Raw genomic sequence first — 25,316 nt, forward strand, 5'->3', positions numbered from 1 at the left:
AGGGCTGCGGACAGCCACGGATGGAAGATTCAGCCAGCAACAAGCCCCCTATATATATATATTTCGGAAGACATTTCTGCGGGGAAAACGCACACCGAGCTACCCAGTGGGGCTTCTCTCTCCTTTTGTCTCCCAGCTGTCTGATCCTCCGCTTTCGTCCTGCAAGAGAAAAATAGCTTTTCTTCTCTGCGTTCAGCCCTGCGAGGATCCAGGGTGGTTCCTCCGAAGTCTGGAGACAAGTTCTAAACAGTGCATTTTTGTTTGTTTGCCAATACTTATTGCCGGGTGGAACCCCTAACCTTTGGGCATCGGCTGGGGGGTGAGGAGATGAGCTGCTGGCCTGCCTTTGCAGATCCAAGCCAACCAGGACAAGGTCCTCACTTCTGGCCTCCGAATCCGAAGCCAGCAGGCCCCCCGAATGAAGATCAGCTTCCGGAAATGGGTGCGGACCCTGCTAGCAGGGAAGGGGTGGGCCGAGCAGGGAAAAACACTGAACCCCCAAGAAATGGGGGGGGAATCTCGCTTTCGGCCTCACCCTGCCGGTGGCGAGGGAGGCCGGATCGAGCGTCAACCCCCGGCCGAGAACTTTGGAGCCACCAGCCCGCCCTTCTAACACTCGTCTCCCTGGTTGCCATGGCTGCAATGCAATTCTGGCGGTATTGATGTTCCCCATTGATCTGTGCGCTGGTGCGGTGTCTGGACACGAGGCACAGCCATTGTGCTGGAGAGGCTGACAGACACCAGTCAATACGCCCTGCCGTTTTCCAGCGCTGGCCCGGCCCATCTGCATCGCTGCCACCCCTTCGGAGAGGCGGTGCGTGGCGGAGCCCGGCCGGGCACGGCGTAGATCTGGGGAGAAGGCAGAGGGGGCTCGGCTTGTGCATCCTTCAAGGTGGCAGCAGCGGATTCGCCCCCCTCCAGCCCCAGAGCCCTTCCCCCCTCCGCCACCCCGAAGCCCGGCCCAACTCTTGGGAAAGGGAGGCAAGTGGCCCGCCATGCCAGCTTTGCATGGCAGAGCAGGAGGCGGAGCCATGCAGATAAAGGGGCGGGGCCGTGCAGATTGCTACCACCTCCCCTACCCTGTGGATGGGACCAGCTACGTCACGCCGTGGCCCATCAGCCACCACCACATGGGGTCTCTGCGTGCATGTTTATGACCTCGCCGAGTCAATAGATATGTGGCCGGCGGGGAAGAAAAAGGAGATCTTATTTGGGTCCTGGCCTGGGGCGTGCAGACAACGGCCCAGCCCCCGAGTGCCCCGCCGGCCGGAGCGCCAGCGATCGTTCGGCAGCGGATGGCCGCCTGCATCGGGGTCCCGACCGGGCCCGGGGACAGCTGGCTTGGGCTGCCTTGGCCGCCCCGGCGACGCCCGCCTTTTGCAGCCCGGCCGCTCGCCGCGGCGGGGCTGCCGGGGCTCCCCAGGCGGGCATCGCAAAGGGCCCCCGCTTCCAGCCCGGCCTCAGCGGCCCTGCCGTTCGCCACCGCTTGGCAGAGCCCGCAGACCGAGGGCCGTCCCCTGCGGGGCGCCGCGTCCTGCGCCCGCCCGGCCCGCGGGGCCCACGGGGAGGGCGCCGGCGGGGCCCGGGCTCTGCCGCCCGCGGGCGCGCGGTCCGCCCGGATTGCCCGCTCCGCGTCCCGCTGGGCGGCGGCGGCGGCGGCTTTCGGAGCGCGCGGGCGCCCTCTGGCGGCCCGACGGGAGCCGCGGCCAGGCGCCGGCGCCGGCTTGCGGGTCAGGCAGCGCTCTTCGCCGGCGGGCCGAAGCGGCGGGGCGGCCCCGGGTGGGGTCCGGGAGCCGCCGGCTGCTCGGGCGAGGCGCTGGGGCAGAGCCGGTGGTCGTGGGAAGAGCAGCGGCGGCTGTCCGGACTAAGAGGCGGTGCCGGGGCGAAGGGCGGGCGGGTCAGGGTTTGCCCCGCGATCTTCATCTCAGAAACCGGCCCCGCCGGGGAGGGGAGCCCTCTGCACGCGCTCTGTGGGTTTGAGAGGCCCTCTGCTCATGCTCAGGGTCACCGTGCTTCCGGGGCACCCATTTGGAGCACGTAGGTTGGGGACTGGGCTCAAGCACTCTGCCTATGCTCAGAGGCACCGCGCCGGAGCCAATTGGGGTGGCGTGATTGACACTCGCTCGACGCGGCTGTCAACCCGCCTCCTGTGACTCCTATTGGCTAAAGGAGGTGCCCGTCTGATTCGAATATTTTTCCCGCCTTTTTGCTTTGCTGGCCGCCTGTCAATCACTGCGCGGAAGCCGAGCGCCCGATTGGTCGTCCGCGGTAGCTCCCGCCTCCCAGCGCATGCCCTGTGATTCGCTGCGCGGCCAGCCGCTCCTCCCCGTGGGCGGAGAATAATCGAGCGAGGGGGCGGAGGCGGCAGCGGCCATTTTGGCTCTCCGCTGACAGGGGCAGGCGAGAGGGAAAGAGGGCGCCGGCCTTGCCTGGCCCCAGCGCTTCTACCCTCGCCTTCCTCGGGCCGCCCCGCTCGGCTCCTCGCACCTCGCCATGTCTGACACGCGTGGCGGCAGTGACAGCCGTTCCGACGAGACCGGCGTCGAGAAACAGGTGAGGGCGGGGAGGGACCGAACAGCGCTGGTGTGGGGGGAGGTGTGTGGAAGGGACAGCGCTGATTGGTGAGCTGCTCCGCCGCTCAGCGCCCAGCTGCCCCCTGATTGGCTGCGCGCGAGGAATGCCCGGGGGCTCATTGGTCGGCGAGCTTTCCGGCGTTCGGTCCGTTGGGACCATAGAGAGGGGCAGGCACGGACGCCCGCCGCCTGAACTTCCGGCTCGGAGCGGCCCCCTGGGCTCCCTCTACCCGCTCCTCCTCACGGTGGATGCGCTCGGCGGGGGAAGCCGCGTGCGGACGTTTGAACGAGGCCTGCGGCGGCGAGCGAGGCTTTCGAAGACGGGCCGCCTCCGACGCCTTCCGGGGGCGTCGGACTACAACTCCCACCTCCCCTCAGCCTGACGGCAGGGGGCGGGAGTCCGGGTGGAGCGGGCGGCGGGCCCTCCTCCCCGGTGGAGGCGGCTCGCCCGGAGTTTGCCCATTCCGTCGCCCTTTAAGCCTGCGACTCGCGCTGCCGCCCGCCTCCCCGCCGAGGAGGGACTCAGCGGTCTGTCGACGGGTCCTTCGGCGGGCAGGGCGCCCTTCCGGGAGAGGCCGCGAGGGCGGCGGAGCTTCCGGAGCCCTGTCAGCAGCCGCCTGGTCTCGGCGCGCCGGTCGAGCGGAGACTTGGGGGATTTTGACGAAGAAAGGAAGCGCGGCCCCGGAGGGAGGACGGACGGACGGACGGACGCCGTGGTGCTCCGGAGCGGCGTTTCCCCCCCTCCGCGGCTTTCGGCCTTCGATGCCCAGAATTCCCCAGCCAGCCTGGGTGGGCTTCGACTCCCAGAATTGGTTGGGGAATTCTGGGAGTGGAAGTCCGCAGCTCTTCAAGTGGCTGAGGCTGGGACGCGCCGCCCTGGACCTCGCTGAACTTCACCGCCCGGCAGTTTTCCTGGATTGGCCCATCCACCTAGTCCGGGAGCGCCAGCTTTTTCTGGCTTTCCAGAGACGGGGACAAAGTCGGGCTCTGCGTTGCGGATGCAAAACACCTGCATACGGAACTTGCCCGCAAAATAAACCTCCTGCGGTTGAAGTCCCACGCTCAACTCCTTATTCGTGTATGGGGGATCCTTCCCCAACTCTGATGCGTGGTTGAAAGGATGGGACCCTGGAGCAAGTATGGGGCCTTGGGAGAGCAGGACCCCTTTCCTCCTTTTGGAAATGCCCGTTTTCAAGTTCCAGGAGCAAAAAGGGGGGTAGATAGTTAATGTTCTGGGTTTTTGAGTCCACACATAACTGGATGCTGCAGGAAAGCCACCAAGCATGCTGTGCGTAATGTCTTGGGTCCTGTTGGTGGCTTGCCAGGGAGGAGGTATTTTCTCCAACACCTGAGACCTTGTATGTGCTACGCGCTGTACCTTTTCTCCCTGGCTGAGTAGGGACAGAATATTGGTGCTTAAACGATAGGAAGCTGGTGATTATAGGTAACGTGTTTGAACTTGCTCCTGGTGTCTGGGGGTACGAGGCCTACCTAGCGTATCTCCCTTGTCTACTTCCATATGTGGTTAATTAAAGCGGAGAGATGCTGCACCTGATGAGGCACATCAAGCTTAGGTTACTCAGTGCTCCAAATAAACAGCTAGGGACTGGCATCTCTGCCAGGCTCAACCTGGCAAGGATGGGCAGTGTTCAGTTTCAAGCAAGAATAACCTACAGGGCATCCAGTTTGGCAGCAGCAGGAGAAATGACCATTTCAGGGAATGATCTTCTCTAAGTGATGATGATTGACTTGCCAGGATGACATCAAGCTATTGTAACAAGAAGAATCTGAGTTTTTTTTTTTTTTTTTTTTTTTTTTAAAGGAAGAAAGTGAGAATCCTGGTCCCATTTATAGGCGCGTTTCCTCTGCTGGCCTCCAGCGTGGAAGGCTCCTTCAATATCAGCACGATCTTTTTTTCCAGTGTTATCTTAGGAGAGGTAGGATTTGGCATGGAGGTCAGCCTTTGTGGCTTAAAGGAAAGAAAAGGTTTCTAGGAGGCAGAGGAACGTTTGGGAATGTAGCGTTTGCTTTCAGACAAGGTTTCCCAAAGTGTTATAGTCTTCTCTTCTTTCCAGAGCAGTGTTTCTCGGCCTTGGCCACTTTAAGCTGTGTGGACTTCAACTCCCAGAATTCCCCAGCCAGCACGTGCTGGCTGGGGAATTCTGGGAGTTGAAGTCCACACAGCTTAAAGTGGCCAAGGCCGAGAAACACTGTTCCAGACAGTTTCCCCTCTCCTTCATTCCTGTTCATCAGCATGCTAGAAAGATTTAGCTAGCCCAGGGATAGGAAGGCCTTGTGCACCAGAACAAAGGAAGGGAAATGGGGGTGGACCAGGGTCAAGGAGGTGTCTCTTAACGTTCAAAGCGCTGAGACAGATATTTTTGCAGAGCCTTTGCCAGGTTTTATTCTTCAGTGCTGTGTTTTGAGCTCACCAGCTCTTAAAAGAGCTCAGGGTGGCTGGATGTTACCCTGCAGTCAGCAAACGTAAGGTCCTGCGGTATCTCTTCCTGCAAGGCTCAACGGCTGCCCTTGACTTCTTGCACCTGCTTTCTTTCAGGACACGCAGGAGAAGGAGACGGGCATCCCCGAGAAAGAGGAGGAGGCCAAACTAAAGGCCAAATACCCCAACATAGGACTCCAGAAGCCCGGCGGTTCTGACTTCCTAATGAAGAGGCTGCAGAAAGGGGTAGGTGAGCAGGCAGAGGCTTCCCCTGGACAGCAGGAGTCCTCTGAGAAATAATGCGGGCAGGAAGGGAGGCCTCAGCTGGTAAACAGAAGTGGAGTCTCTTCCCAAGTGGGTGGCTGAAGGGTGGGAGCTGGTAGGATGGGATGGGATGGCTGTCTCGGCTTGTGCGCGAGCCCCTCGGGGTATCTGGGGAGGGCCGGCTAGACGTGCCTCTTGATAAGACCCGGTTGAAGGAAATAGGTCGATTGCTATCCCTGGGGTGTCCGCTGTTTTCCAGGAAAGTCTCGCCATATTTTGCCGTGAATGTAGCGAGGCCGGTTCCCTCTGTTGCGCCTGCAAGGGTGTGTTTTGAGCAGCAGAGGAGAGGGCCCTGGCTGGCGGCTAGAGGGGCTGAGGGAAACAGCAGGCCACCAGTTGGACGCAGGGCCTCTGTGGAGGGATTGGTGGCCGCAGCTCCTACTTGGTGGAAAGGGCGGCGGGAGAGGACGCGGAGGAGACGGGGTCTAGGCAGGCCTAGCCTGTGGAAAGCGATGGCTTCCCTCGGAGTCTTCCCTGCTGAATGGCTTCGAGTTTCCTCGCTGGACAAAGCGGAGGCCTCTCCTTGGGCTGGGCCTGGCCGCCATTCCCCTCTTGCTCCTCCGTCCTTTGGGCCGGCGCCTGATTTCTTATTTTCCTCTTCCGCTTCCAGCAAAAGTACTTCGACTCTGGAGATTACAATATGGCCAAAGCCAAGATCAAGAACAAGCAGCTGCCAACGACGGGCGCCGACAAGAACCTGGTGACCGGTGACCACATTCCCACGCCCCAAGACCTCCCGCAGAGGAAATCTTCTCTCGTCACCAGCAAGCTGGCAGGGTAACCTGCCCTCCTGATGGGATTTCTCTCTCTCTCTCTCTCTCTCTCCTCTCTCCTCTCTCTCTCTCTCTCTCCCTCTTTTTTTTCCATTTTGGGGTTTGGGGAATTGGGTTGTTTTTCCGTTGTCAGACTGACTGAACTCTGCTGTACCATAGAGCTGGGACACACAGAACTTTTACCGTGGCTGATATTATCTTTGTAGTAATCAAAGCCAGAAGCCGAGATGTGGACTCGTCTGCCGTTCTGGTGTGTGTTTTCTTGCAACTGTGGGCAGGCAGGCTCTGCATGGATTCTCTGGGGCTGAATCCTGCTTTGCTTTAGATCTCAGACGCGCTGGCCTATCGATTAGTCCTTTATCATGCGCCTGGAAGGAGGATGAGGCTGTGGAGAAAGCTGAGAGATGCGGGCGCAAGGTTAAGAAGGATGTGCAGTGGGTATGTTATACTTCAGGGCAGTCTGACCCAACTGCTGCCCTCCGTCCGTTTAGGACAACAAGACCCATCAGCCGCAGCCATCGGCTGCACAGCCTAGAGCAACCCAAAACGTCTGTAGGCCGCCTCACCTTGAGGGAAGAGGGCTTTACGGACAAATCGCAACAATCCTGGGTTGTGTCTTCGTTTCTAGAAAACTGACTGAGAAGGAGTAGGGTTCTTTTAAGATTGTTCTCTGGGGTGCCAGAGAAGCCCCTTTTCCAGAGCTTGTAGCTTACAGGCAGAAGTCTTCTGGACCTAAAGGCTCCTTGGGCAATCTCGCTTGATGCCAGCTGCTGGGCCCAACCTTCCCTGTATCTGCAGAAGCTCTAAGCAAGAGGCATGAGTTGCACTGATTGATAGAAGCCAGTCCGTGCACTTGGGCAAGCCACGCCACGCCTCCGGTTGGGGCATGCGGCCGGACAGAAGCAGGTGAGGATCGGGCCGGCTGGATGCTTGGCCCTTGAAACGTCCTGCTTTGATTCACAGCAAGGTGTCCAGTGTGAGCGAGCGCTGGCCTCTTTGCCTCTCTCGAAGAAGAGCGCTTAGAACGGCCCGAATGGCTCCGACACTGTTTTAACGCGATCCATAGAATAATTAGCAACATGATAAGCAGGGTCCTCTTGGCTCCTTCCAGGCCAGGTAAAGCGGGCTCCCTAGCCCGGGCTCCCCAGCCCTTTGGGGCCGGTGGGCACGTTTGGGATTCTGGGAGCTTCTCAGGGGGGCTCTCACAAGGCGGTGTCCCAGTGGGCGGGGCTGTGGGGGGCCCACTTTGGTGAGGTTGGGCTGGCTGCACGACGGGTCTCCATGAAGCACACAGGAAAAGAGCAGGACGCTGGCTGAGGTTGGGGCAGGGACCCCAAGCCCCCCTTGGGGGCTTCCTTGGGGGAGTTTGTGCAGCCCGGAGGGCGGGGCGGTTTCTGCACAGAAGCTTCCTTAGAACAGCAGCATCGGCAGCTCTCCAAGCAGAGCGGGGTTCCTCCGAGGCCTGCCAGGCACCCTCTCCACTGTCAGTCCCTTCCCAGGACTGCCCTCCGTTTTCATCCTTGCCTTGTCTACGAAAGGGAGCAGAAACCTGCATGACGCCTGAGGAACTGGGTGCCTCCCCCACAGTGCTCAGTCACGAAATCCGATGCGTGAGGCGCCAGGACATTCACAGCACCGGGAGACATGTCCGTGGGCGGGTGCTTCGGCCCAGCCACCAGCTGCTGCCTCTCGGTCCCCTTGGGTGGCACGTCTTTGGTAATCCCACCACATGTCCAGCTTTACTGGACGGTTTAACGCTGGTTAGAAGCAGGTTCTCTGTTTCTCCCTTTCTTCCCCCCAAAGGCGCAACTGCTTCTTCCGAATCCCTGCGCTGCTTTGAGCCCCTTGAAGCCATAGAGCCTTGTCAACTGATTCTGCAGTTTGTCCCAGCCATACTGTAAATAGATATGAGTCATATATATATATATATAAATACACACATATATAAATATATATATATATATATATATATATATAATTTTTTACATTGTCTTCATCTTTATCTTCTGGTGCTTGCTTTTTTCTAAAAAAAAATGCAAAAAAACAAGTATGAACATGCACACTCTCTCTCTCTGCTGCTACAAATCACAGGCGCCCCGCCCACCCTTCCGTTAGCCCTTCCCGCAACCAGCTTGGAGCTTAAAGCTGCTACTCAGGGGGTGGGGGGAATCACGTCCTGTAGCTTCTGGTTTTCAGCAAATGACACAGAAAGGGAAAAGAGCTGGGTGTGAACACTCGAGTGATAACCTTTGAAAATAAAATAATCCTTGTTTCAACCCAGAGATCTGACGTCTGTTGTGTGGCCTCTTGGGGCACCTGTCTTGGGTTCCCACCCCATGCTGGCACTAATAGGGCTGGGTTAGTTTTCACTTAGGCTGTTGCGCGACCCCTGGTAGACTCGGCGAGTCGCGTGACCGCGGCTCGTTTTCGCTAGTTTGACAAATCAGAGTTCGATTGTGGCATGCCGTGGTGTATGAGCAAAGCTGCTGTTTTTTGGCTGATTAGTCTTTTAATATCTGCTCCTGCCTGGCCAGCGGTTGTGAACACCTGCCTCCAGTGAGACAGAAGACGATTCGCTTTGTCCCGCTGATACGTTCTGCCTTCCTTTCTTGGGCAGAACGCTGAGGATCTCTCGGAGCTGGGCGGCCCTTTTCGAAAACCCCCACCAAGCTCAGTGCAAAACGCGTTCACGAACTTGTGAAAGAATCGGGCGCAAACGGCTTTCTCTGGGCCCACTTGGGCCGGTGGTGCGAAAGCGGCTTGGTGGCCACGTCATTCTCTCCGCGGCCAGGAGGGGGCGGAAGAGCCCTCCCAATTCGGCGGCTCCCAAACCCTTTGCATTTCCGACCGCTGAGGTCGCTGCGGGGCCAAGCGTGGAGATGCCAAGGGAGCACCAACAGGGGCAACCTCCTGAGCCAGACGGTCTTGTTTGCTGGCCATGCGGGCTGGGCAGGCCTCGTGGCTGACGCTGAAGCCGCCCTGAAGGAACTTTGCCAGCACACCCGAACGCCCATTTGAAAGCAGACACGCAAACCCAGGGCATTCTGGGTGGTGCCTTCCTGGGGAGCCTGTCAAACCGCTCCTGTTGTCCTGTGTGGAAGGAAGTGTGCGTTGAGTTTTCTGTCTCTGGCCAGGTCCCCAGCAGCTTCAGGGGTCTGGGGCTTCGCTCGCCCCCCCCAGGCCCTTCCGAGGTCTGCTTTGCGTCGGGTCAGCGGTGGCGGTTTATCCGCTGGGCTTGGCCGGCAGCTTGCGGCCTGTGTTTGAAATGTAAACCTCTGTCCTTACTCATGACAACCTCTCCCGTTTGCTCTGAAAGGCTTAATTGCTGTTTTCCTTTTCCCCAGCTGCATTCTTGGCCTGGGGTATTTACCTGGGCTGTGTCACGTCGGCGGTTACTTTACTGGACGAGGGCCAGAGGCTCAAGGGGGCGGGGGGTTGGTAGAAGGCAGGGGAGAATTTGGTTGCTGGCCAGAAGAGCTTGAGGCCCGCACTGCTCGGGGTCTCTTCAACGGGGAGAAAAGGACTCCTGGATTTAGGCTGATCTCCCTCTCTCCCTCTCCTCTCCCCTTCAGGGAGAGGCCCACACAAGTAGAGGACGGCCCTGAAGGGGGTGTCAACTCCTGGGAGAGCTCCTGGTTAGAGTAGCGCTTCCTTCTCCAACCTGGAGCACTCGAATGCCCATTATGTGTAGCCACCCCTGCCGGGGTCTGTGGGTTTGGGGAACGGCCCACGGTCCCCTCTGGAAAGCATCTGGGTGTGAGAGGCAGCTGGACGTTAGCACGTTTTGGGGCGCTGGCTTGTGTCCCAGAGAGACCTGGGTGAGAGCAGGAGGATTGGGCTAGGGGATTATTCCAAGTCACACCGCTGTCTTGGCTCAGCCTCTGTTTCAAAATACGAAGACTTATTTGGGAGATCTCCTTCCAAAGGTCTGCAAAAATGTGGGCTGTCCCTGGAGCAGGTGCTTGCTTTATTACGGATTTGGTTTGAGCCAAAATAAAATCCCTAATAAAGTTTTGTCTGTATCGCTGCAGTCAGAGATCGGGGTGTGGCAAGGTCTCTCTCCCTTAAGTCACTCCAGGTTTTGAAAGCATCCTGGGCCAGGGAAAATACTGGGCTGCGGTGGCACCCCGGCATTTCCTCCGGCTTTCTTGGGTCTGAAACATATTTCTTGATCCTAAACCAAAAGAATCCGTGCCCTCTCACCTTTTAAGCTGGGAGAGGAGTTGGCTATTGTGGGATAAACAAAGGTAGGGCAGGGCTGGGGAGCTGCGGTGCCTTCAATATGAGTGGTTGTAAAAAGTCAGTACCTACCTGAAGATAGTTATATTTCCAACCTGAAATCGAACTTTGCCCGGTGAAGGATCCTGTGGAAAGTTCCCTTAGAACAGTGGGAAATTGTGGGAGTCAAAGTCCACCCATCTTAAAGTTGCCACGGTTGAGAAACACTGCCTTAGAAGCAGACTTTGCCCTTGAGCCTGATAAGTTTACTGAGGAACCATTTGATGGAGATTATGAAAAAAAAAAAAAATCCCCAGGTTGCCCTGGGAGGAGCACCACCCCAAGAGCATCTTTCTCCCCCCCTTTCCCCAATTTCATGGCTCTCCTCCAACTGGCAAACAGCAGAGCATTTTCAGAATGGGAAGAAATAGTGGCGTTCTTGCCTTCAGCCAGTGGCCGGATCACGTCCCATTCCCTTGACCGCCAACTTCTCTTCAGTCAGGGAAACTCTTGATGTAGGATTAGATGTCGACCTTCTCCTGCCATCAAGAGGACTAGGAACCTGGGCCACCCCTTTCCTTTCTGACCAAATTTAAGATTACTGTCACTTTCTTTTCTAAAAATTTGTGGGGTTAGGCCTTTCGGGGTGTGCCTTTAAAACGCTGTGTTTTGGTCCATTGTTGACAGCTTTCATAGTGTCTCTGCGTGATTGTCACAGGGTGTGTGCAGTATCAGCAGTTTAGGGCTGGTGTGTCCAATTGGTGACATGTGAAGACAACATGTACTTTTCAGGAGGTGTGTATGCCAGCATTGTTTTCTTTCCTCTTAAGTCCTCCTTCACAATAAGTTTATTAAGTAATCTCCAGTGACCAGTTAGTATGTGATTAGGTAAGAGCATGATCACACCCCGTTCTGGGCTCTGGCTGCCACTGAAGTTCAGGGTGGGTTGACCTTTAACAGGGACACGGCTGCGTGGTCACGATTTAATTTTTAAAACCCATTTTCTCTCCGTTTCTTTCATCAGGGAAAAACAGGAGGGTATTCCGTCTGCATGTCGCTCTCTTCTCCCAGGGAGGGCCACCCCGAGAACGCCCCTTTTGCGTGGGTGAATCCATCTTGTAGAATTCCTGCATCGCTTCCGTCTTCCAACGCTTTAATTTAATTGCTGCTGCCCTGGGCTTCCTCCCCATTGCCCTGCGCTCAGTGGCGAGGCTGAAAAGAAAGCAAAGGCCTGTACTGACACATCGCTCACCTGCTTTCATGGGGGCCATGTGCACTCAGAAAATGGGGCTATCTATCCACGGGTAACTGAGGTGAACAGGCAGAGACTCATCTGGAAGGGAGCCCGGATCAGCCTTTCCCATGACATTGAGGTAGACTGCACTGCTCCTGGCCAGGGATAATGGGAAGTGAGCATTCCTCCTCCTGGGGAGGAGGAGGCTGGCAAATTTGACCAGCTTTCCCTCCCAGCTGATATTTGTTTATTTAACAATATTTGCATACCACCACTTTCAGTCGCCTGGCGATTTAGAAGAGAAGCCCGAATGCATCAGTTAAAAATAATTCCACCCATGCTGAGTCCAGCACCTTCTTTCCTAGCCATTAAAACCGTGTGGTCTTCAGGGCCCCCTGGAAAGTAGGCAGGGAGGGGACTGTCCAGCAGTTCAGAACAGAGGGGCATCCATATGAGGCACACAGCCAAAGCCTGTCTTTCAGGGTGAAAATCGGCCTGCTTTTGCTTAACAGCGAGAATTGCTTTGGTCAGCCCTTCTTAGACCTTTCTTCTGCTGAAGCTTCCTTCCCAAGTTTGATGCAAACATTTCAGAAGACATTTTTCTACAGTGTCGTGCTAAGGAGGATGGGAAAAAGAAAAATGACGAATTCGAGCAGCTTTTCTTCCTAGCCATTTTTTTTTTTACGCATGCTGTGCCTATAAGAAACTGCCTTTCTTTTTACAGGCACCTCGAAGCGGCAGCGAGGCTTGAAATGCGTAAATCCAACCCCTGCTTCCCAGCGCAGGGCTTTTCGGAAGGAGGGATTTCACCCAGTTTTCCGTGGCGCGGGGCCCCCGCGGCACAGCGCCAAACCTCCGCCGTCCCCGTGGCGCGCTTCTCCCCCCAGAAGGACGTACTGCGGGCTCTTCTAGGGAGCCCAAAGCTGCGGAATTTAGGAAGGCTTCCAGGGACCGGCCTCGGACCCTCCTGGCCCGGAAGCTGCCGCCAAGGGGGGCGGGGGGGCGAGGCCGTCTGCCGATTCCTGCGCGGGCGGCTGGGCCTTTCGCGGAAGAGCGAGCCGCGGGGGTCGCGCACAGCCCTGGCCGCCGCCGCTCGCCCGGCGCTGCGCGACATCCTGTTTTGCTGAGGAGGCGGCGCTGAGCTTTCCCTTTCGCGACCCGCAGCGCTCGCTGCCCGCCTGCCTTCGATCCCGCCCGTCCGTGTCCCCCAAGCACGACCGGGAACCGGGCCGGGGGCGGCGCGGGGGCCCCGGCAGGCCCCCGGTGGGGCAGAGCCGCGGGGGCGACCCGGCCTCCGCCTCCAGGCGGGGGGCGGCCGGGGTCAACCCAGGGCGGCGCCCGCGGGCCCCCCGTTGCAGCTCGGAGCCCCTCCCCCGGACCGCCTGGAAACTTCCCGCCTCCGCTTCCGCTCGCGCGGCGGACACTCCCCGCCGCCGCCGCCCCTTTCCGCGGAACGCCCGGCCAGACGCCCCGCGGGAGGCGCGCAGCCGCCCGAGACCGCCCCGGCCCCCGCTCCGGGCGCTTCCTCCCCCCCCCCGAAAGGAAAAGCGCTTCCCGGAAAACCCGGCCGGAGCCCGCCGGTCATTGGCTGCGGAACCGCCTCGCCCCGCCCGCAGGCCCCGCCCCTCGGCGCGTCGCCGTGACGTCGCGCGCCAGCGGCACTTATACCCGCGCGGCGGGCGCGCGCCGCTCCCTGCGCGACGAGGCCCGCGAGGATGGCCGCCATGTTCAACAGGAAGACGCTGGTGCTCTGCTGCGGGGGCGCCCCCGGCCTGGCGCCCGCCGCCCCGCAGTCCCCCGGCGGCGGCGGCGGCGGCGGCCTGGCCCTGCTGCAGGCCGGCGGCGGCGGGGGGCTCTGCTGGCCGCCCGCCGGCTGCTCTGAGGGGCCGCGCGCGGCGCTCGGCGGGGGGGCGCGCGCCGGGCCCCCGCCGCCCCCCGAGGGCGAGCTGGACGGCTGGGAGCCGGACTCGGACGGCGAGGGCCCCGCCGCCGCCCCGGCCCCGCCCGGCCCCGCCGCCGCCGCCGCCCCGCCGCCGGCCCGGGACCCGCTGCGCCAGGTGACGCTGGAGCTGGTGGGCGCCTTCCTGCGGGGGGCGGCGGCCGAGGCGGCGGCCGAGGGGCCCCCCAAGGAGGGCGGCGGCGGGAAGCTCCTGCAGGGCCTGCTGGGCCGCTTCGGGGCCTGCCCCGGCGAGGCGGAGACGGCGGCCCGGGCGCTGGAGACGCTGCGGCGCGTCTGCGACGGCATCCTGGACAAGCACCAGCTGGCCTTCCACGGTGAGCCGCCCGGCCGGAGGGACGGCCTCGGCCCCTCCCCCTCCCGCTCCCCCTCCCCCTCCCGGGGCTGGGGCGGGTTGGCCGGGCGCGGCGACGGCCGGGCGCTCCGGGAGGCCGTCGTTGGACTTGCGGGCGACCCCGCGGGGCGCGAAGGGCGCCGGAGTAACGGGGAGGGCGGCCTTTCTCCCCGAGGCGGGCGCTGCCACGCGCTGCCCCCGTGTGCCCCTGCTGGGGAGCGGTCAGCTGGGGAAGGGGCTCGGGAGCCCACCCTGCCGGGCAGACCCCGGCCCTGCCCTGCCCTGCCCTGCCCTGCCCTCCCGCTCAGGCTGCGAGGAGGGTTGTGGAAGTATCCGGCCTGCAGCAGAAACGAAACTGCACTTTGCACCGGAGGGGAGGGGAGGGGGCAGCCTTGCAGGCAGGGGAAAAAAACTCATTATAGATCAGCTTTATCACTTGCTCATATCCTGCTCTGCCCAGCAAGTGAGAAATAACTCGCTGTAAACAGGGTGCTGTTAAGAGAGGAAAAAAAATAGAAGCTTCTCCAGCCAATGGGTTTAACTTCCTTAGCTGCTGTAGAACAAGTTTGTTGTGCTTTGCCTTTTGGGGCGATTTTGCCACACTTTATGTTCCCCCGGTAAACGGGAGTGTTGCCGATGAGCTTTTTTTTAATTTTGGGCTAGGCAAGGACATTCTTTGCCTGTTTGGGGTAAGGTTCCTCACGTCAGAGCATAGCGGCCCAGCCTGTCCTCCGTGTTTGATTCCTCCATGAGGAGAGTTTGTGAGTTGGTTTGTTCATGGGATACCCCGGTAACAGATTTCATCAGCATCTGTTTACTGGTTGGCTTAAGGCCTTCTGAATAAATGCCATACCACAGGGACTCTCCTAACATGAATTATAACTCCCTGGAGCTCTGAAATCGACTGGTGGATTCGGTCCTGCCGTTGTCCCTTACATGGCCTGATTTAATAATTAGTAACTGAGAGCTGTATCCTGTTTTACTTGGGAAATAAACGGAGGTGGGATTTATGTATGGTTGACAACCCCCAAGCGTGCTGTTCCCTCTTAGTTCTGGAAAAGCAGCATTAGTTGCTATTTGGATGGGGCGGCATTCAGTGGCAGCGGTTACCAAGTTTCTGAGTGTTGCTGATTTTTTTCTCCTGGGGCAGGGAAAAGGCCAGACAAAACCAGGGGTCGCTTCCATTATCAGCGTTTTCCTCTTTGACATCCTGTCCCTGAAAGTCACCCTTTTTTTTTCCCCCAGGAATGCTGAGGAAGATGGAGATTGAGAAAGCAGATGACTTGAAGAAGGTGTCAGAAGTTGCAAAGCAAGTTTTCAGCGATGGCATAACAAACTGGGGGAGAATTGTGACTCTCATTTCCTTTGGTGCCTTCGTTGCCAAACACCTGAAGAGTGTAAATCAGGAAAGTGGCATCAACACATTGGCAGAGATTATCACAGATGTGCTGGTGACGGACAAAAGGGAGTGGCTGCTTCATCATAACGCCTGGGTAAGTGAGCTGTCCGTGGCCTCCGAGGTGCTGTCTTGCTTGCTCCTCCTCAGCAGTTCTTGGGTGGAATCTCAGCCTGGGAACTTCAGCTGCGCTTGAGGCTAGTTGCCCAGACACAGTTGCTCTTCAGCTCCTAGATTACAGGGCCTGCCTCCCATGTTAAATCGAGATCAAGGTGTGAACAGCTATAAGGGATTCTGGGGTGGCTTCTCTTCCTGAGAATGGTGGTGGGAGGGAAAGAAAGGCTCCACGGTAGAATAATTTGCTTCTCTCCTCCTGCGGAATGTGCCTCGCTTTCTCCCTGTGAATTCTCTAAAGGTGCCAGGAACACATTTGGTGCTGCCCACTGTCAAAGCCATTAACGGTGCCATTCTTTCTTTTAGGAGGGCTTTGTTAAATTCTTCCAAGTAGAGGACCTTGAAGGCAGCATCAGAAACATTCTGATGGCTTTTGCGAGCGTGGCTGGCATAGGAGCGAGCTTGGCTTACTTGATCCGGTGAGCCAGAGAACGCTCTCCCAAGTGGAGCTAGCTTGGACTACTCTGTTCCTGCTGTGAGTAGAAAACTGAGCTGTTCTCCCCCGCGGATGGGAGGCAGGACGCCTGGAAATCCCCGGAAGGACTGATTTGAACTGGCCGTGACAAGGTCACCCAGTGAGGATGTCTTACAAACGGGAGTGGGTTTTCCAAGTGAAGAAGCGTGCACTCTGCTTCCCCAAGAAGCACCGCTCTACAAAGCTAAGAGGACTGAAGCCCTGTGCGGCGTGTGGTCTTGGTCCTGGACTGAGGTGTGGCAGTGCTGGGCTTGGGATAAAGACTTGGGTGTGCTGGGTAGTGATCTGTTTGCACAGGGTGATGGTTGGGCCTGAACTACCGTCTTCTGAAGAATGGTGTTAGGCCCAAAGTACAAGGCATTTGGTTCTTCGTCCTCGTAAAGGCTTGCAGGAGATCTCTGGGAATGCCTTTAATAACTTGGCGGATGCAGGCCGTGTACGCTCTGCCCACCCCAAGAGGAAAGGCATGGCACCCTTTGGAGACTCTCACCCACGCATTGTATTTTCTAAAGGGCTGACCCATGTTGTGGTTTTTTTCTCCCCCCCCCTCCCCATTTTTCTTCCTCCTGCCCTCCCTTTGAAAGCGTCACACTGCCATTAGCCCCCTGGGTCACCTAAAGCTGTGGAGCTTGGTCTGCGAATATGTATGAAACTTCACGGGGAAGTCATCTGCAGCTGATGTAAATACCTGTTTGAGACTGTACGACGTGTACTCTCTTGAAGAGCTTTATCTTTGGGGAAGGTTGCAAAGAGTTTTTAATATGATTCAATTTGGATTTTGTGACTCTCTATTCTTTTTCCCCACCCCCCCACCCCATCTGCATATACTGGGCATTTCAGAAAACCTTTGTATCCAAGTTGACAAGGATATGGCTTAGGGACTGTAGCTGAAACCCCCCTTTTTTGAAACCTTCTCCCTTCATTTGGGAAGAAAGGCGCCTTTTGAAATGTTGGGGATTTTCAATCACCCTGCTTTATTTTGACTTTCTTTAAAAAAAAATTTAAGAGCTAAACTTGCACATGAATGTCATTTATCTGTAAGAATAAAATAACTCCGGTGAATTAGCAGTGTGAGATGCTGGGGTACACACACACACACACCCACCCATTCTAATTTGCGGGCAGGCCTTCTGGGTGCCCCCCAGATATTTTGGCCTTGACCTCTCTGGAGGGTACCTGACAGCCTTTCCCTGATCTGAACCCTTGAGGGCAAAACAGTTCATAAGCTGAATTTCCTTGAATTTTTTTTTTAATTCGGGAGAATGGCTTCAGTTAACAGGAGCACGTATTTTAATTAAATTGCCGTCTAGGTTGCTCTTAGTCCTCACTGTGCCATCAGTCTAGACCAGATTATGGCAGAGGTAAAAACCTTGGCATGGTGCTAAGGCAGACCTGCTTGTTTACGTGAAGTGTCTAATAAAACCATTCATTGATTTTTGCAATGTGAGGGCCTTTTGTTGAGGCTGAGACCTGAAATGTGTCTTTTCATCTTTGTCTGTGACTAAGTGATTGTCCCTTGTTCTTTCTTCCCCCCACCCCCTTAACTTGTTGCCATGCAATTCGTGGGTAGATGTGGCTAGAAACCCTGGGCTGGCTGGCTTTTTTCCGTAAAGGGGAAGAGGCAGGGGCGCCTTTGACCTGTGGCCAAAATCTTCTCCCTTGAGGTTAGAACTGGTTAGCGTCAGGAGCGGAACTAACCTCTGTGTCTTCATTGAGGGTGATCCGTGTTCTGGGTTTGGCCCATGGGCTGCCTGATCCTCTGGCACAGTGCGTTTTTTTTCCCCAAATTGCTGTTCTGTGTGTGTTGAGGTGGTTGAAAGGGTATTTCGGTGACGTGCGACACAAGTATTTCACGCCTACTTCTGTCTGCCTGGGGGCCGGAAGTGTGGTTGTGGAAAGAAGATTTGAAAGAAGGACATGGAAGTATTTTCACAGGGTTAACAGAACTAGCCCGTTGCAGTGCCTTGCGTGGGGGTTTCTGGTGGAATATGCAAAACCTTTCCCTGGAAATATGCAAAGCGGCACGTCTTCAAAGTTCTGTTTATAAATAATGGTGCAGGGTGTGAGCGTTAGTGGATTTCTGATTCGTCTAAGCAGGCAGTGTCTGAGCTTCTCTATTTCCACAGGACCAGGAAACACATTTCAAGCGGGAGGGGAGATTTGATTGCATTGGCCTGTCCTTTTCCTCTGTCACGTTTGACAAAACTTGACTCGGCCTCCAGTGGCTATGAATCTATTTCATGAAAATCCAGAGGAAACAAATTCTATTTTATTAATAGCACCAGGAACTGGGCTGCATTCTGACTTCCTGGCAGATCAGAGGAACAAGGCACAGCCCATGTGTGTTTTGTTTTCATCGTAGATCCTCTTGGCTGCAAGAGTGTTTGGTTAACTTCTCTTTTTGCTCTGGAAGGAAAGGAACAGTTGCATTTAGCAAAGGCTAGAGAGATGTTTATTCCGAAGACTTGGGCTAAAGCCAGCTAACATTTGCCAGCAACATGGAAACCTTACTGATTCCCAAGCTGCCCACATTCCTATCGGCAGAATCATTGTTTGTTTTACAATCTAGCAATGAAGTGTTTAATATATGTGCTTGAATGTCCATCCTAATTAAATTAATTTAACCCTTAACTGTTCAAGTTGTCGCTACTGTTACAAATTTGGAGGGCTTTCCTGTCTCCCCAAAATGTCATGCTTTGATTAAGAAGAGGGATTTATCTGTGTGAACATTGCAAGTGTTCTTTCGGGAATTAACACAAAAGGTCCATGTGTTACTAGATTCTTAATCAACTGAGGTCTTTGAACTATTTTTTCCCCAGCTTTTATTGTTACTTAGTATAACTGCCAGACTTGAATTTGTTTGTGCCTTTTCCTCTAATCTGATATTTATAAATTTCTCAGTTTTGCAATGCATAGATGGATGTGTTGGAAATCACTGTTGGGTGTGATGCTGCGACTTTCCCTAGCAAAGGTCATACTTTTTTAACAAAAGCAAAACATCTTTACAGAATAACTGTTCATTCTTAGTTTCATCCTTAGTTCAGCTTGTGCCACAGCCAAAATAAAACTTTGCTTGCTACAGCTCGGAAAAGTCTAGCTGAAGTGATAGCGGGTGGTGTTCACCCTCATGAACAGAAGCAAACCATATTAAGGAACTCAAGCAGCAAATTGCAAGTTAACATTTCAAACAATCTTTCTGCTGTTGATATGCTGACACACCCAAGTCACTGTACGAGGCTCAGTTCCCAAGGAGTAATCGAGAAGAAAAAACCCAGTGACTGCCAGGAAAGCCAAACAGAGAAGATCTGATGCCCTTGAATTGTAGGGCTGGGGGAAAAAAATGTTGAGCTTCAGAAAAAAACAAATTCAGGACCAGCTGAATGAAGCACTGTAAAACCAAACTTTTCTGGAAGTGCTAATGAAGCTAAAGCTTAAAAAATTTGGTCACAACATGCAAGGGCAGGAGTCCCTGGAGAAGATCCTGATGCCTGGAACAATCAGGGGCAAAGGATCGTTGAAAGGATGTCTGTTGGGTCGCAAAGAGGCTGAGCAATATTCTCTGTTACATAAACAGGTCCCTGGAATTTTGAATGCAGCTTTTCAGTTACGGTGCCCATCCTTGTTATCTCTGAAAATGAAACTTCTATAGTGCAATTAAGCATTGTTGTTCACATCACAGGCCTGTAATTTCCTCTTTGCAGTATCTAATCAAGCAAGATAAAACTTGGGACTTTCACATTCGTTAGCCACCTGCTTAAAATACCCAGTTCTTGTTCTGGAATTTTCCAGCACAGATCAAATACAGAGATTGGTGGAGCTGAGTATTTTCTCGTTAATTCCCATTCTTTTTATTGGGGAAAATACATGGCGTAGATGCTGGTACCTCCTGACTGCTGAAAATCTGCGGGGGCGATGGTGGCATCTTAGATTTCGTTGGCTCTCATCCTGAAACTTTCAGCAATATCCTTGTTACTGTTAGAATTGTCCTAGAAAGATGGGTGGTGGTGGTGATGGCAAACTTAGAAAACCATTTTTTTTTTTTTAAAGAAAGCTGTTCTACATACTGTGAAAGTAAACGTCCTTGCCCTGTGGCTGACTCAGCAGTAAATAGGCTTTTAAGTGCTTGTATTGCTGTGTGGGCCTAAAGCTGAGCAGATGGCTGACAGAGCGTCCCTGGTCCGGGATCAAGACAATTCATAAAGGATCCCGTCTCTTTCGCGGCTAATTAGCACAGCTGCTTTTCGCTTTCTGCTGCTAAAGGGGAAAATAAACTGGGCAAATGTTTAACGCCATTCTTCTCCGGTGAAGTCATCGGCGGTGGCTTTTCCTGTAATAAGAGGCCTTGCGAATAAATAAATGAAAGGGAAGCTTTTATCCGAGCAAGTGGGGATTCAGCGAGTCCTCCAGGACAGCTGCTGAAAGAGACGGGAAATCTCCCTGCTAGAATGTGTTCCCCTTGAGCTGTGAGTCTGGGTTAGTGTTTCCATGTGGGGTTCATTATTCCTATGTGCTGCCCCCCCCCCCCAACTTTAATTCAGCATTTGGTTTATCTAAGGGTTGGTGGTAGGCCGCGCTTTTCGTTTAAAATGTCTCCCTGCTCCACTGCCTGCTGCCTTTGTTGCAGGCAGAAGTCGAAAGTAGAACTGGGCGAGGCAGCTGTTACGGGAGCTTGGCTGTTGGAACGGCCGGCGTGAGAAGCTACATGCTCCGAGGTCCAGCACTCTCCATTATAAAATAATGAAACTTTTCTACTCCAGGTTCCTCTGAAAGAGCAAACGAAACACACGAAGAAGAAGCTGTTTCAATCCATGCAAGTTTTTTTGCAAGTTCCACATTCTGTTTTCTTTTAAAAGCCGCCCCTGTTTTTAAAGGAGCCGAACGCTTTTGCTGCCCGCAACCTGCCTCCTCCACGTCACAGATCGCGCGACACGCTAAGTCACAGGTCCTGGCTGACTGGCCGCAAGGGCTGGTGCGTGTCCTAACAGCCAGGAACCACGCTGAGACGAGGAATAGGTCTCTAGTGTTTTATTACTGCTACATTAGACAGAAAATCCTAACAAACTGAAGAAGCGTGAGAAAACCCAGACAGATAAACCCCAAAGTCGAGGTGGGTCTGTTCTGTGTCTCTTCGAATGGCTGCTCAACTCCTCAGTACTACGCATGCGTTTTCCCCCCTGGATAGGGGCCCCCTCCTCGCCATCAGTGCTCATGACATCACGTTATCCTAAGCCACGGAGTTACAAACAGCCCCAAATGGCCAGCATCTGAAAAGACGCCACCGCTTTGTGGAAGCCTCGCTGATCTTATTTACCCTGTGGGGTAGAGTAATGGAAATTTTTGGAAAGTGGTGGAATTTTTCTATTTGCATATCTGGCTCCTGGCTGGAAGTTGCCAGAATCCAGATCTACCCTGTTTTATAGGCCAAATCCTTTTTGTGGGAGGCTGGTTCCCCTCCAGGAAGTGATAACCAAGTGGGGCTCTTGAGCCCTCTTCCAAATGGTGAAAGGGTAGGGCATCCAGCTGTCCCTGCATCCTTGGAAATAAGAATTAACTGGGTAACCGTTGCATCTTTAGAAAACACCACGGAAAAACTATGAATGAGCCTTTTAGGATTCCCAAAGGGTCTCTGAGCAGACAGCATTCTGCAGTCATGAACTCATTCTTGAGTCCTGTCCAGGTCTGAAAGGAGAAGCAGATTTTGGGAGGGATCAGAAATCTGTTTTTCTGTGTATAATTAACAGACAGACTTGCTGGGAGGCTGGAAAAAGAATTTTTTGCTGTTTTCTTTCTTGGAGCTGCCTTTTCCAATGACAGGGCCTTGCCAGATTAATCCCCTTCCTTTAATATGGCCAGATCCTGACATGGCACTTTGTTTTTTTTTTTTTACTTTTCCCTTGGAATCTGCACATCTGTTTTAAGAAGCTCCTTAGAGCAACCCACTTTTTTTTTTTTTTGGAAGAGCTGGGATCTCTTGTCACCAGATCTTTTTCTCCAGCAAAGAGATCACGTGAAAGGTTTGAGGCTTGCCAATTGCCCAAGTACTCAAGTTTGGGGGAACTACAGATCCGATTCAGGGAGGCACGAAGCGTATGGGCGGAAGGCTAGAGGCCCACATTTGAGCCAGTTGGCTTGGGCGTACGATGCACGTTTAGCCAAAAATCAGCTTTATCAGCCACAGTGGGGAGCCTTGTGGCCTTGCCCCATATTCCTCCCCCAGAGTCCCAATATAATGCAATAAATACATTAGACTTTTTGCAGTTGCAGAACTTTCAGGTGCAAAGCGAGGGGACGAGTCCAGTCTGTTGATATTCAACCAAGTCTGAACTTTTCTGAGAACTGAAACTCTGTTTTCTGGTTGATCCCTCCAAAATATATCTTGAAAAAGAGCCAAAGTTTGGATTGGTTGTCCTCTGGTGGAAGGGAGAAATCTTTATTCCGGTTGTTAGTTTAGCATTTCTTCCCACGCAGAAAGGTCTTTCTTCCCGATTCTTTCTTCCTAATCTGAGAACAGACTGCATTTACCATTATTTGGGGTTAAAGTCCTTGCTGAACAGGCAGTCTTTTGTTTAGATGTTTTCTTACACTTTGCTTTAACGTCTTTTTTTTGAAATGGGAAAACACACCGTTCGGGCCATGAAGCCTGCTGGCGGGGTTATCTGCGTACCTTGTCCTCAGCATTGAATCGCTGTGGCAGGATGTTACGCCATGCAACTTCCATGCTGTGTGGAACAGTAACCACGACAGCCTCCCTTTAGTGGGAAAGATCTGCAAATGACAGCAGAGCTCTTGCAGGAGATGGGATTTCCCCCGCAGAGACGACAACCCTTGATGTCGCATTCGGGAAGAAGGCACGGCCGTCGGACCAAACTTTTGCTTGGTGTTCTCCAGCGGGAACTGTTGGGAGTGTATGTTGGCCTGGGATTCTGGGAGATGTAGTCCCCACACACACATCTGGATTTTGAGGAAAGCATCTCTGCAGATTGAGACACTAAAGGGTCATGGTGGGACTGTTGAGGTGTGTGTATACTTTTCAAAAAACAAGTCACTCCACAGCGGTACGTTAAATCCCCTTTAATTCGTGCGGCTTGTTTACATCAGACTGAGTCCAGGTTTAGACCTCTTTAGAGAACGCCTGGTGAAATTCAAGGAGAATTTAGTCAGGCATGACTGGGTAACTGTTAGGAGTTAGCCATCCCAACGTTTGCTGGTAACCGTGACAGTTCAGTGGTCTCCTGGTTGATAGCTAACCAATTAACCAAGGCTACTTCTGTGCCACACTCGTTTTGTAGAACTGAGCGATGCAAAAAAGGCGATGGTATCTGTGGTCTTTGTACTTCAGTGGTTTTTTTTATGGAGAGCACGTCGTTCCTTCAAAAGCTGGACTGTTTGTTTCAGAAGATGAATCTCTAGGGTGCTGATGATGCCAAGCATTTCCTTGAACTTGCGTGAATCAGAGGAACATCTTTTTCCTAGAAGCTTGGAGAGGACGAGCGCCTCGCAAGTCAGGAGGCACACGGGGAGACAACGCACAGTCCCTTTTCATGGGACTGTCGCATCAGAGCTTATCAGCCAGGCACACGAGGCAACCAGGAAGGGAGAGGAGGCCTATAGCGAATAACTCCTGACTCCAGCTGAAAGAGCACACCAGTCCTGGTATCGATGGATCCGGCCAGATTGTGGTCACCGTGACGCTGCAGGAAACAGCTGCTCAAGGTGGCTATAGCTGGGTGGGTTCTAAGCGTTAGGGGCCCAGTTCCCCTCACTCCTTGCCAACGGCCGTGTGGGCTGGGGAGAGGAGTTGGACTCTCCAAAGTGCGTTCTTATTAATGCAGACTGAAAATAGTTTTGCCCCACTCTTTCCAGGCCTGGGACGTCCCCCGTGCTAGCGACAGGCCCTGAGTCAGCAGGGGTGCTCGTTCTCTGCCCCCATTTCGCAGAGGGAAAAACTTGAGGTTTTCACACCGTCCTCTCTAGACGGAAGCGTGAAATGATGCACCCTTTTTTTCCTGTCTTGGACGGTGACTCAGGTCCTCCTGTTAATGCAGCGCTTCAAGGGGTCCAGCTTGGCATTTCCTGCCGCGAGAGGAGATCCTTTTCGGTGTCGTGTGGGTTTCCTCTCCAGCCCCACCTTTGCTCCCTCGATTACAAAGATGAGCTTTGGAGAGAGGAGCCAACAGGTGGCTTTTTGAGACAAAAGAGCTGAGTTTCTCGGAAAGGCGAGAGGGTGAAACCAGATTTCAGTTCTTGGTCTGACGGAGCCAGGCACGGGCTTCTGCGCTGCCCTGCCACCTGTTCTCCAACAGGCCCCTTCCTTTGCCCACAGCTGGCTGCATCTCTGGCAGCTGGTCCTTCTGTTTTGGCACCCGGACAGCGTCCGTCGGGTGCTTCCTCCCTGTAAAAATTAAAACCATTCCCTGAAAGATTATCACTGGCTTAGATGCTTCCAGGCAGAGAGCAAGTGCGGGGGCGTGAGTCCAGATGGCTAATTGGCCAATAACTGCATGAGAGAAACCCTAAGTGGTCTTGAATATAAATAGAATATAAATCAAAATGGGGGGGGGGGGCTTGAGAGTGATAATGTCATTAAAAGCTTTCTGTTGGTTCCTCCCCTCTCAGCACACCCGTGCGGTCCATCTTTTGATCCAGATATTTTCAAATACATTTGCTTCCCCCCACCATAGATCATAGGATCATAACGTTGTAGACTTAAAAGGGATCACAATGGTCATCTAGTCCAGTGTTTTTCAAACTTGGCAACTTTAAGATGCGTGGACTTCAACTCCCAGAATTCCCCAGCCAGCATGCTGGCTGGGGAATTCTGGGAGCTGGAAGTCCACGCATCTTAAAGTTGCCAAGTTTGAAAAACACTGATCTGGTCCAACCCTCGGCAGATAGCTCCCTTCTATCGTAGCCTGAGAGCTGCAATTTGGGGGTCTAGCATGACTGGCCCATGAAAATTCAATAAAGATGAAAAGATGCCCTCAAATACGGCTCCCTTCCCAGGCACAACCACACAAGTACAGAAGCGGTTTGCGCAGGCTTCTCCCGGGGTCTGTTTTCAACTTCTCGGTCTGGCCTACAGCTGTTAGCGGGACTGAAATACAGTTTGGGTGTTGTGCGAAAGTTAAGCATGGGGCGCAGCAAAAGCCGTGCTTCGCTGGCCTCCCTGCAGCCAGCCGAGGCTGGCCTGGGTCTGTGGTGCCGGCAGGCCGCGTGTGCGGGTAGGTGTGACATCTGCAACTCTTAATTTAGGCATAAAACGCTCGGCCCACCCTCGCTATGTCCCCTTCTGCAAGTTGCAGACACGCTGCTGCACGGGGGCAGACGGGAACCCCCCCCCCACATACGCCACGTGACTGCTGGAATGCAACCTTGGTCTCCCTCCCGCTCTGCCTGCCTACGTGAGCAAGAAGATTAA

At 54.5% G+C, this 25,316-nt stretch overlaps 1 protein-coding gene across 2 annotated transcripts; it reads left to right on the top strand.

Moving 5' to 3' along the window:
• The first annotated feature begins 2,359 nt into the window (after nucleotides 1–2,359).
• ENSA (endosulfine alpha) lies at nucleotides 2,360–15,267 on the top strand. Of its 2 annotated transcripts, none has more exons than XM_063317111.1 (4): nucleotides 2,360–2,553; nucleotides 5,131–5,259; nucleotides 5,948–6,114; nucleotides 6,443–8,386. In XM_063317111.1, exons 1-4 carry the CDS (start codon nucleotides 2,494–2,496, stop codon nucleotides 6,744–6,746), a joined length of 660 nt encoding a protein of 219 aa, XP_063173181.1. In that variant the 5' UTR covers nucleotides 2,360–2,493; the 3' UTR covers nucleotides 6,747–8,386. The 2 variants fall into 2 exon arrangements, with proteins under 2 accessions (XP_063173181.1, XP_063173182.1); XM_063317112.1 differs by lacking the exon at nucleotides 6,443–8,386 and adding an exon at nucleotides 15,099–15,267 and having other exon boundaries at nucleotides 2,364–2,553.
• The last annotated feature ends 10,049 nt before the right edge of the window (nucleotides 15,268–25,316 follow it).

The sequence above is a fragment of the Candoia aspera genome, chromosome 17, assembly GCF_035149785.1.
Source record: "Candoia aspera isolate rCanAsp1 chromosome 17, rCanAsp1.hap2, whole genome shotgun sequence".
Classification (NCBI taxonomy): domain Eukaryota; kingdom Metazoa; phylum Chordata; class Lepidosauria; order Squamata; family Boidae; genus Candoia; species Candoia aspera.

Coding starts and splice junctions, on each gene's coding strand:
- ENSA (XM_063317111.1), top strand. CDS start 2,494: ATGTCTGACACGCGTGGCGGCAGTGACAGCCGTTCCGACGAGACCGGC. Junction 2,554..5,130: donor AGACCGGCGTCGAGAAACAG/GTGAGGGCGGGG, acceptor GCTTTCTTTCAG/GACACGCAGGAGAAGGAGAC. Junction 6,115..6,442: donor GTCACCAGCAAGCTGGCAGG/GTAACCTGCCCT, acceptor TTTAGATCTCAG/ACGCGCTGGCCTATCGATTA.